This window comes from Littorina saxatilis, linkage group LG1 (assembly GCF_037325665.1).
Source record: "Littorina saxatilis isolate snail1 linkage group LG1, US_GU_Lsax_2.0, whole genome shotgun sequence".
NCBI lineage: Eukaryota > Metazoa > Mollusca > Gastropoda > Littorinimorpha > Littorinidae > Littorina > Littorina saxatilis.
Window position 1 is genome coordinate 70,212,383 of NC_090245.1, and position 12,500 is coordinate 70,224,882.

The window sequence follows — 12,500 nt, forward strand, 5'->3', positions numbered from 1 at the left end:
AACAGAACACAGTCTTTTCTCACGTACTTGTATATCAATACTGAACGAAGGTGCTGCAACAATCAATGAAAAGCACATGGTTTGCGGGCTAGGTATTAAAAGCGATCAGATATAGGAATACGATATCTATCATACATTGCGGTCGTGACGCAGTGCGTGTGTGAGATCAGTGAAAAAACAGGCCACGATGAAGGGTTAACAGAGTGCACTGGTTTTAGACCTCGGACGTCACGTGCGTAGTGCAGTGTTTGTCTTGAACACCACACACAGGTTCTGTCTCCTTTTCTCTGCTGTTCTTCGTGGGGCTTTATTGTGCCTCCTTTTCTCGTTCTTTATATGTTTTCTGTGTGTGTGTGTTACCTTGTGTGTGCTTCTTCTTGTTCTTACCATCTTTCTTCCTTTCTTTCTTGTTTCTTTCTTTCTTTCTTTCTTTCAATCACCTATGTGTCCTTCTTTCTTCCGTCCTTCCTTTCTTTGTTTCTTTCTTTCATTTCTGTCTTTCTTGCTTTCTTTTCTCATTATTTTCTCTATCTAAAAAAAAATAAATCTTTCTTTACATTTTTTTGAATATGGCAAAACCCCTCTTTTTCCAAAGTGTTGATTTCTTTCTTGACTCTATTATTTTGTCATGCTTTCAGACGTTGTTGTTAGAGATTCGATGACTTTTACAAGCAATGATTTCATTGAGCTCGTACCCTGCCTATTCATCCTTTCAACATTCTACTCCCCTCCTTCCTACCCTCTTTCTTTTTCTAGTCTTTGTTGCAGTCGTTGCTCTATTCGCAGTTGACCTCTGTAACATAAGTACAGGCATGCTGCAACGGATATGTATTTCTGTTGTTGTTTCGTTGGTTGAAGTTGTCTTTGCTGTATTTCTAACACACACCACTGATGTCACTGTGTCCGTTTCAGAATGAAGCAGGCTGAAGGTCACACGCCATATCACCACCCATCACTATCACCTCCATCAAAACCATGGCAGGAGGAGTAGGAGCAGCCTACACCAACAACGACGTCAACAAGGATTCCCACACTACAGGCACCGCAACAACATCTAGGCAGTTCTCCAACTATTGCTGGGCTCGTCCAGACTAACCGCAGATCACCAACGCTGTGAGTCTGTCGCCCACGAGGATTTTCATGACCATGCTCTTTCAACGGGCAAGCGTGGCAACGAGAGTGTTACGACGTAGGAGAAAAGCTTCGGTGTGTTTTAGCTACAGCAGCGTGATGGTAGTGCGGTCACGGTCTTGATGCTGTTTCTGTGGCGCTCAGAGACGCCTGAAAAGTGAACTCTGTGTGAGGATACGCTTTTGGGAAACGGTTATATGTGTACAGTGATTCCCTCTGCATCGGTCTGATACTGGTTCACGTGTATGAGTGTGTTTGCTTTTTTCTCTCAAAAAAAAGGTGTTTGAGAACAGGAGAGCGCGTAGTTTGTGTGTGAACCAAGCTTATTCTTCGGTGTGATTTTCCCTGCACATTTTCTCCGACGGGATTATTTATCGGAGTAAACAAAACTCTTTCACGAGACAAAAATCATGTCGAAGCCAGTGGGTAGGCCTCGCTCTTCGAGCGTCATATCGGAGGTCATTCGTGGTAATGTTGCCACAGGGGCTGCAGCTGCGGCTGCTTCTGGTGATGCTGCTGCCCCCAAGGATATCACCAACCCCGAGACGGGGGAGCCGGCAAGCGTCAACGGCGAACACAAGGAGACGACCCAGGAGATTCTGGACCGCATCATCTCCTTTCACCCGTTCACCACCGACTCCTATGAGCATCTCCTGGAGCAGGAGACGTTCGACAAGAGCAAGGCCCATGAACGCGCCAGCAAAGCCGAGGAGGCCCACCTGGTGGACGGTGAACTCATCTTCGGCGCAGAGGAGGAGGACACGGATAAGCCTCCGCCCAGAAACCCCGACCTCCGCGAAGGGAATGTGTTACGAGACGAGTACGGGATCTTCCCTACAGACTACTATGGCAAACCCTTGGAAGAGATCGACAAAGGCATTCGGGACAAGGTGAGTTCACCAGATTCGTGGATTGTTCTGCTTGTTGTGTTTGTGGTTGTTGGTGCGAGCGAAACTGCATGATATTGGTGTGTATGATGGCAGCAGGACTGGTTGTCGCTCTGTCTCTGTCTGTTTGTATGTTTGTGTGCATACCCCACCGGCCGTGTGAATTCTCTTGAACAGCGTAGCGTTGGGCGTATTCGAGAAACGTCAAAGATAACTTTTTTTTATCCTACATACATGTGAGATACCACTCATGTCATAACAATATCGTTCACCACAGTTCATGTGAAGAGGTCGTGTCTGACAGGGACATGATTTTACACTGCCCGTAATGCCGAGTCAACGAGACAAACGGCATTCTTGGTACACTTGGAAGAAATGTAAGAACGTACACGTCACGCTATGCTTTCTAAAGTGACGTCTCTTTGCTTTGACGTCACAGATTACACGAGGCTTTCGGAGAGATCCAGGTTCTATTTGAAGCGTTTTCAATTTGGGCGCTTCGACTGAGGGACGTTAGGAGCAATAGACACGCAAGTAGCCTACAGTATGTAGGATAAACAGAATGCTACATGGCTTACTGTTTGATACCAGATTTACACTCTTTGTGTTTTCAAATATTGAAAAGCTCGCTTTCGCTCGCAGTTCAATATTCAATAACAGAACTCGTGTAAAACTGGTAGCACATAGGAAGCCATGTAGTATTCTCTATGAATGGTATAATTAAATGTAAGTGCTAAGCAGCAAAATGACTCTTGTTGAGCGGCGTTTGATACGAGACATAACTTGTGCTTTCCCGAAGGTCGTTGCACCACCTACGCAGTTTCTTTACTTAATTGGATATTACAGATCTATGCTTTATTGCACAGTCTACACATTGCAACTGATCAGTAGTTGGTCAAATGCGGTGAAGACCCATGCTGCTGCGTGGTCACGGTCAAACCAGAGACCGCGAAGCTCTGCTGGTATCTGGGCTGGCGTGCAAAAGAAAGTTACCAACCGAGTGGGAGCCAGCCGCGGAGTCGGATTGGTTGAAGGTGAGGGTTGTTTGTAATTTCAACCAATCCAACCCCAGGGCTGGCTTCCACTCGGCTGGTAACTTTCTCATGCACATCAGCCAGGTTCAAAGCACCTTGTTATCTCTTGGGCACGACCACAGAGTTCGCAGCCTTTTCCCAAACGGTCATCTTCGTTCTGACCATACATCAGTTAGGGCACAGAGATTGAGACTAACAGTAAAACACGGCGCATGCAGCTTGGCTGTCAGGAAAATGCTGTGCATGCAGCTTAATTGGCTGTCGGGAAAACGCGGTGTCTAAAGGCTTCCGTATTATCCTTCTGCTTTGGCAATGTAAGCGTTAATGTCTAGTATATAAAGCTGGTTTCTTCAATGATATAAAGCTGGTGGGAGTGTGTGTTTACAGATTGTGTGTGTGTGTGTGTGTGTGTGTGTGTGTGTGTGTGTGTGCACGTATAGGTGCGTGCATGTAAGTCGCGTACGGACATAGAAAACGGGTACAGCTAGTAATTATTAAGTGGAGTCAGCGTAGACTGTTCTTTCTTGAATGCACGTGCATCTACTTTCATTTTGTGACCTGTGTCCGGCGCCCGACCAAATTGTTCTTCCCTGTCCCATTTATCATTTGTCTTGTGTACGTGCAACTGACTTACTTTGTGTGTCGATGTATAGTTTGGCCGGGTCTGCGGGGTAACGTAGTGACGTGCAATGTTTGTGCGTGCCAGCACTTGTGCGTGAGAGTGTGTGTTTACAGATTGTGTTTCCGTTTGGACGAATGTGTGTGTGTGTGTGTGTGTGTGTGTGTGTGTGTGTGTGTGTGTGTGTGTGTGTGTTTGTGTGTGAATGCATGTGTATGTGTGTGTGTGTGTGTTTGAGTGAGTGAGTGAGTGAGTGAGTGTGTGCGGGGTCGGATGTATGTGCGTGCATGTCCGTGTGTGTTAGGGTATGCGATTGGCGGAATCATGCACTGTTGGGCGTACTAATTGAGAAGTAGACTACACAAGTGCTCCCAAGAGGGCCAAACACAACTGAATGAATAGTTGTCATTTTAAGCCTTTCTAGAATCTAATCCATACACAGCACACAGCATTTTATTTTCTAAAAACAACCATAAACCTCACACCAAAGAAGCTCAACAACTTTTCTTCAGAGCTGTTTTTATCGTACGCATGCCCCCTCTCCCTCATACGGAAAGGTAATTGTTGAACTGTACTTTGAGCACTCGATGGCATGACCTCCAATCCCGGATGAACGTGCTTGGACTATGATATGGCTCTTGGCCTCTTCGTGACTTGTCGTTTGAACACAAAGAGCTTTATGATCTTGGATGTATATTCTAGAGAACGTACTCACCGTTGTCAACCGCACTGTTATACCTCAGCACAGGTGCTCCGTTGGTTTAAGAATTGAGAGAGAGAGAGAGAGAGAGAGAGAGAGAGAGAGAGAGAGAGAGAGAGAGAGAGAGAGAGAGAGAGAGAGAGAGAGAGAGAGTACAGACGTATAGACACACAGGAAGGCAGGCAAGGCATATGTTTCGCTTTCAGCCTTAGGAAAAAAAATGTGGCATAATTCGCTCATATATACTGCGCAAACATAATGATCATAGTGTTTTCAATGTCATCAGTGATTTGGAACAGAACTATAGGGTCTAAAGTCTTGATTTGTCATTGAAATGCTTTTACGGAGGGAGTAAGTTTCACAGATTTAGTCACTGAAAGTGTGTTTCCCCTCTTGTGTGATACTGTTATTGAAACCAAGCAAAAAGTCGATGAAACGGTTTGTTGGTGGCAATTTAGACAAGCAAGCGAACCAAGGCATTACGCAGCAATAGTCACGAAATCAAAACCTAAACACACAACCAAGCAACCGTTCTCAAGGACATAATTATGTCTGTCATAATTTTCTTTCCACACTGCTTTACCTTATATACGCATTAGATGTTTTACATTATAAATATTCATTCTATTAAGACAGATTAATGGAAAGTATGCAACTTTTTGTGTAATACTCTACAGCACTGTTTGCATTACACAAAGCACATTCGGTTGAATCCTCCACCCCCCCCCCCCATTTCTCTTCTTATAGTTGACGCTTTGACGTAGAAGAGTGCTGCAAGAAAAGAGAACTCTGGTATTGAAAGCACAGAATGAAATGAGCAGTAGCAGACGATCGAGTCTGTGGGTGAATAGAGTTCGTTGACTTATTGGCAGACCCCGATAACAGAGGAAGGTGAAGGCATGAATAGACTTTAGACGTCACTAGAATACTCTCGGGACGTACACATAGACTACTGACATTTTCAATGTTCAGACACAATAAAGTGAAGCCATTTAAACGACTTAGGACTTTTCAAGTTAAATGTTTGCTGCCAGAAAAACCAATCTGTATTATATAAAAATGCATCAACACTTTAGCAAAACTTTTCATGATTTCAAAACCTCAATCTTAGGTTAAAAGACTTGCACTCTCCAACGTAACATTCGTTTATTCTTCGCCTGGCAGTTGACACTAAACAGGCAAATAACACAATATGTGTTTAGTCTTTTAAATGAACAAAACCCTATGCTAGTATTCAATACAACTTTATTGTCTGATTGTAGAACAAACATACTTTGTTTTTCAATTCAGAATGCAAAATGTTTCTGTTAAAGGAAAAACATTAACGTGTACACATGTAACCATTCAGTTAAGGAACCTAGCTTGCGTTCATATGTTTCACAGTTCAAACCACTACTGAGAGAGCATTGTGAACAACAAGTTCAATCACCGTGATTAATTCTCGTCCCGGGTTTCTATAAGATTAGCGCTTTATCCACAAAACCAGCTTAAAACGCTGCATTAAACTTCAGGCAGTTGTTCTGGGTAACTCACCGTGCAAATAGCTTCTGTAGCCCTGGACCTTTTCGGAACTAAATTTGTTATCGACAAGCTGCCGGTATATTTCTGCTGCGAAGGAAACAAAGCTACACATTACATGCCATTGTTGTTTCCGTCATGTTCGTTCTGTTTTTAGTGCGTATAGCTTGTCACAAATGAAACTGACCCCCTTCGACGACAAAATGCTTCAAATCTCGCTTCAGAAGTTATGTAACGAGGCCTTAAGATTAGAATAATACTTTCACACTGCAGGAAACTATTAGCTGTATAAAAATGCCATGTATGAGTCCAACATAATCCCTGGTGATTTACATGTTGGCTTATACGAGAGGGATGGTATCTTTAAAACTGTGCAGCTATTTGACATTAATGCTTCTTGATTGTTTCGCTCAATCCTTCAAGACCATTGAGGGCACACAGTTTGGAGCTTTCCGCCTACTGAAGAAGAAGTTCTTTAAAAGAAGGAGTCCAGATTTCAGATGTAAGAGAGTTCCGTCCACTTGATATACCGCTGAATTTTTTTGAAGAGTTTGTTTAAAAGAGTCATTCACCGTCAATAAAATATGTTCCTTATTGTTAATTTTGTTTTATATATCCTGCTTATTACTAGGGACGCATGGTATCGTATCACAGAAAACGACAGATGTCAGGGTTGAAACATTCCTTTCAAAGAAAGAAAAATCGAAAGAAATAAACAGACAGACAGACACACAGACGGACGGACGGACGGACGGACGGACGGACGGACGGACGGACGGACGGACAAACAAACAAACAAACAAACAAACAAACAAACAAACAAACGGTTTCCTTTTTCGAAAAGAAAAAAACAGTTCATAGCCCATTGCAGCCGCCTTTCAGAATCGCTTCAAAGACATACGTTCTGCTCAAGACTGAAACCACTGCATTGCCACAGACAACAATAAAACAAAAACAAAATCATACGGAAACAAGAACAAAGTAGAACACAACTGTAGAAAACAGTCACTCCGGCCGACAACACTGTCAGCTTGGAGTCAAGGTATGAAAAACACAATGTGCTAATCCTGACAGAGCCAGTGTGACGTGAAAAATTCATGACAGCAGCAAAGGGAATGAGCTGACAGCTACGTAATGAGCTTAGGCTTAGAATCTGGAAGACGACTTTTTAAACTGTAGTTAGGGGCAGCGGGGAGAGCCTCTGTATGGCAATACTATGATGCATCGGGGTATACATTTGTGAGAGGGGTTCGTGGTTAAGTTGGAGTCCGCGCGTCTATCTCAGTTCAGTGGAAACCCTATTTTAAGACTTCCGAAAATCAGAGGAAATCGGGTCTTGAAAAAGAAGGGAGTCTGAAAATGAGGGTAGATTTACAGATGTTGTGAACAGAAAATCCGAACCCCCGCGGGTTAGGGGGAAAAATTTACCCGATGCTCCTCAGCATGTCGTAAGAGGCGACTAACGGATTCTGTTTCTCTTTTTACACTTGTTAAGTGTTTCTTGTATAGAATATAGTCAATGTTTGTAAAGATTTTAGTCAAGCAGTATGTAAGAAATGTTAAGTCCTTTGTACTGGAAACTTGCATTCTCCCAGTAAGGTAATACATTGTACTACGTTGCAAGCCCCTGGAGCAAATTTTTGATTAGTGCTTTTGTGAACAAGAAACAATTGACAAGTGGCTCTATCCCATCTCCCCCCTTTCCCCGTCGCGATATAACCTTCGTGGTTGAAAACGACGTTAAACACCAAATAAAGAAAGACTGAAAGAAAATCCGAGAAAACAGGGTCTTAAAAGGGCGGTAGTCTTAAAGGGAGGTTCCATTGTATTCAGAGTATCACTTCTGGGCGGAATAGCTGAATCAATGTGGGTTGTTTTGGTCAGAGGATGTTGAATGACAGAGACAGCTCTTTACAAAGAGGAAAGGGGGGGTGGGGGGTGAGGGTTAGTATCAAGCTAGTAGAATTACTGCGATGGCTAAATTAGAGTGACCTTACCTGCACATGGAGCCGTACGCAAAAAAGTCACAATTAAGCTGTAGTCTATAAATACCAACCATGTAATCACACTTACGCCGTATGAATTAAGCCGGTTCCAACATATTCAGCTATACATGCACGACAAACCGTAATCACAAGCACAATTAATGCAACTTGCTGTGATTGTCGTTGTCGTTGACTCCCTTACACCGTGACAAGTGTTGCTGGTCTTGTGCTTGACTTCGGCTGATCTCGCTGAGTTATCAACTCAATCGTTCAAGTACTTTTTCAATGTTTTGTTTTCACGTTCTGCTCTTTGTTTTATTCCTTGTCAGCCTTCTTCCTCTCCCTGCCAGTGTCAGTCCCTGCCAATCGGATGTTTTCTCTCTTCTGCAAGTGCTGTCTTGACCGTACGGTTTGAGTTCAATGAGACCTCAGTTGTTTGACGTCATCATTGATCCATCCAGATTTTACATGAGGAAAAAGGCCTCTTCCACTAAGACGCATATGGTCAGGAATCTGTCAAGGTGTCCAAATGCAAAAATCCTGTTCTGGATACTTTTATTACTTTGTATTTTATTCTGTTTTTAAATGACTACAATATAAACAATACAATTATGAAGTATTCCTTATGTAGATTCTATCCATACCAAATTTATGTCTGTCAGTCGTCTGGATGCTGAGAAAATTGACTTTGTTCAAGAAAAAAAGCACCTTTTTGGGCACACAAGGCGTTACGCGAAACGCATGGTACATTGAGCATTGAATAACCAAGTTACTGATAAGGGTATCATCTCAATCTAATTTTTAATAGATCCAGAAATGGATGGAGAAACATGTTAGATTAATGAAAGTTTGATCTGAACATAGGTTTTGGATTTTGTGCGTTTTTTTTTACCTGGTCTGTATGTTACATTTGGTGTAAATAATCATGAAAAAAGGGAAACTATCTTAAAAAAATGTTTCTGGTCAAACTTACTTAAAAATCATTGCAAAGGAAGGTCATTAGGTAGGATGATTGTAATTTTTTTTACATTGAGCGAAAAAGTTGTGTTTGATGTAATTTAATTGTACTTTTAAGTTAAAAATATGCGTTTGGTGCAAATGAAATTGTATCTACTTGCCCAAACAAGTTTTGTCACAGTCTTTAAATAATGCCATAAATACACAAAAGTGTGTGTTTTCTTATACCTCAGACACCTGGTAGTTAAACTATGGTCACAGGATTCCTAGTGCTTGCACCTGTTGGCTTGTAGAGAGACTTAAGTGAGGCCTTCTGACAAGGGTGTAAATGTAACGTACATACTGAGAATACTTGAAAATGACAATGCATTTGTTTTAGAGACAGAAGATAACTTATCAGTGCTTAAGAACAACCAGCAAGACCAAACCTTTGTTTCAACATGAAAACAAGCACACTGAATGACAAAATTTACCTCAGAAGGACCACTGTTAGGACATTTTGGAGTAAATGTAACATACATGACCTTGTTTTTTACTGAGACCATATGCAGCACATAATAATGCTAAAAACAGCACATAACAGTCTGTTGAGGGTTTATGAGCTAAATAAAAGAGAAATTACCCTTCAAATGGACCTGCAGATCTTCGGAGCCTTCTGTATGTTACTTTACACCATCCTTTTGTGTAAAGATGTACACACAACCAAAAAGGCACAACTATTAATTTAACCCTTTATTTTGACTTGAGACAGGTAGCTTAGAACAAACAAGTTAGACATACTGTTTAACTGATGTGAGCATAGCCCATTAAATGTAAATTCAGTACCTTGTACTTGCTGTTTGGTGTAAAGTAACGTACAGATCATGGGTAAAATTAACATTTGGTACTGTAGTGGAGTACCAACCTGACTATTCTATCTTGAAAAGGATTTGTTATGATTTCTTGTTTGTAACTCAAAAAACTGCAGACCAAAATAGTGTAAAAATATTTAAAGAGGGTGATTTGATAATAATTTCTACACCGCTGACCATGCTTTTTTCAAATTAAGTAATAACCTGAAGATTGAGGTTAAGGTTTGCAAAACAAATGACATGAAAATTTACTGGAACCTTTTCTGCACTTCCATAGAGAATTTCATTGTTTTAAAAACAGTGTAAATAGGTAAATGTTGAATTGTATCTTTGATTCTGGGCTTTGGTGTAAAGTAACTTACGGATAATCATAAATGATTTTGCTTATATTGAGACAGGAGAAACTTTTTTCAAGTGTTGCTTTAGTACAGATCAACTCTACATTCAGCCATCAAGCCATTGGATAGTGAAACAGTTGCCAAAAGCTGAACCTAAGAAAATGACAGCACCTTGAAATTATGTCATGGTGTAAATGTAACATACAGTCATTTGTGCTTTATCTGCAAATATTTGATAAACCGAACACTTGACTGGAAAATAAAATGCTGCAATTGAAGGACAGGAATACCGAGATGTTTATTCATGTAAATTTAAGGAGGTTTAAAAAAGTCTAAAAATTGTAACACTTTTTAGACTCCTTGACAGATTCTTGGCCATATACATAATTATATATAGATCCACAATCTACAACCTGGTTACTTTTTGTGCCGATTTTTTTCTGAACTTATTTCGTAACTGGATAACGCCTCTGCTAATCTGCACACACACAAAAAGCACAACAACAGTGCAACAACCCCAACTATTATGCATTGGAAACACTGAGTCAGGCGGTTGGCATTAATTAAATTCTTATCCCAATAGAAGGTCCTCGGAAATAATGTGTTTGTATGGGTTGTGAAAGAGTGATCCCCCTTGCTTTTAGTGGGACAAACAAATCCACATGTGGTCCGTGTCGACGTCTTTCAGACACACCCCTCGCTTGTGATTGGCTCGTGACATGTTTGTCCACGTAAAAACTTAATAATTGCTCTGATCTGTCCTTGATGAATAAGTAACAGCATCGTTCTTTACCGGTCACGAAAGAACTAAACACCAGAACATTGATGGCAAATTCAGTTCACAAGGAAAAAAGACTCTGGCATCAAAATGAAAGATCCGGAGTAATAATGAGGGTATTTGTATGGCGCAAATGCTGCTAAAGTTCTAATTAAGAGCCTACAAGTAAAACTGAAGTACTGCACAAATCCAAAGACAGATAGACTGCTAATGTTTCAAAATTCAGAATAGAAAACAACCCAAACAACAAACAGCAAACAGCAAACAACATACAGCAAACAACATACAGCAAACAACATACAGCAAACAACAAACAGCAAACAACAAACAGCAAACAACATACAGCAAACAACATACAGCATACAGCTAGCAACAAACAACATACAGCTAACAACAAACAGCATACAGCTAACAACATACAGCTAACAACAAACAGCATACAGCTAACAACAAACAGCATACAGCTAACAACAAACAGCATACAGCTAACAACAAACAGCATACAGCTAACAACAAACAGCATACAGCTACCAACAAACAACATACAGCTAACAACAAACAGCATACAGCTAACAACAAACAGCATACAGCTAACAACAAACAGCATACAGCTAACAACAAACAGCATACAGCTAACAACAAACAGCATACAGCTAACAACAAACAGCATACAGCTAACAACAAACAGCATACAGCTAACAACAAACAGCATACAGCTAACAACAAACAGCATACAGCTAACAACAAACAGCATACAGCTAACAACAAAGCATACAGCTAAAAACAAACAGCATACAGCTAACAACAAACAGCATACAGCTAACAACAAACAGCATACAGCTAACAACAAACAGCATACAGCTAACAACAAACAGCATACAGCTAACAACAAACAGCATACAGCTAACAACAAACAGCATACAGCTAACAACAAACAGCATACAGCTAACAACAAACAGTATACAGCTAACAACAAACAGCATACAGCTAACAACAAACATCATACAGCTAACAACAAACAACATACAGCTAACAACAAACAGCATACAGCTAACAACAAACAGCATACAGCTAACAACGAACAGCATACAGCTAACAACGAACAGCATACAGCTAACAACAAACAGCATACAGCTAACAACAAACAACATACAGCTAACAACAAACAGCATACAGCTAACAACAAACAGCATACAGCTAACAACAAACAACATACTGCTAACAACAAACAGCATACAGCTAACAACAAACAGCATACAGCTAACAACAAACAGCATACAGCTAACAACAAACAGCATACAGCTAACAACAAACAGCATACAGCTAACAACAAACAGCATACAGCTAACAACAAACAGCATACAGCTAACAACAAACAACATACAGCTAACAACAAACAGCATACAGCTAACAACAAACAACATACAGCTAACAACAAACAACATACAGCTAACAACAAACAGCATACAGCTAACAACAAACAGCATACAGCTAACAACAAACAGCATACAGCTAACAACAAACAACATACAGCTAACAACAAACAACATACAGCTAACAACAAACAGCATACAGCTAACAACATAAGCTAACAACAAACAGCATACAGCTAACAACAAACAACATACAGCTAACAACAAACAACATACAGCTAACAACAAACAACATACAGCTAACAACAAACAGCATACAGCTAACAACA

The 12,500-nt window shown here is 40.8% G+C and overlaps 1 protein-coding gene across 1 annotated transcript in view; it reads left to right on the forward strand.

Annotated features, from left to right (window-relative positions):
• The first annotated feature begins 652 nt into the window (after positions 1–652).
• LOC138946115 (sodium channel protein 1 brain-like) overlaps positions 653–12,500 on the forward strand; it is a 70,035-nt gene continuing 58,187 nt past the window's right edge. Inside the window, exon 1 of the mRNA XM_070317657.1 lies at positions 653–2,021. Coding sequence (XP_070173758.1) covers positions 1,542–2,021 — 480 coding nt within the window. The 5' untranslated portion in view covers positions 653–1,541. The remainder of the gene's footprint in view (positions 2,022–12,500) is intronic.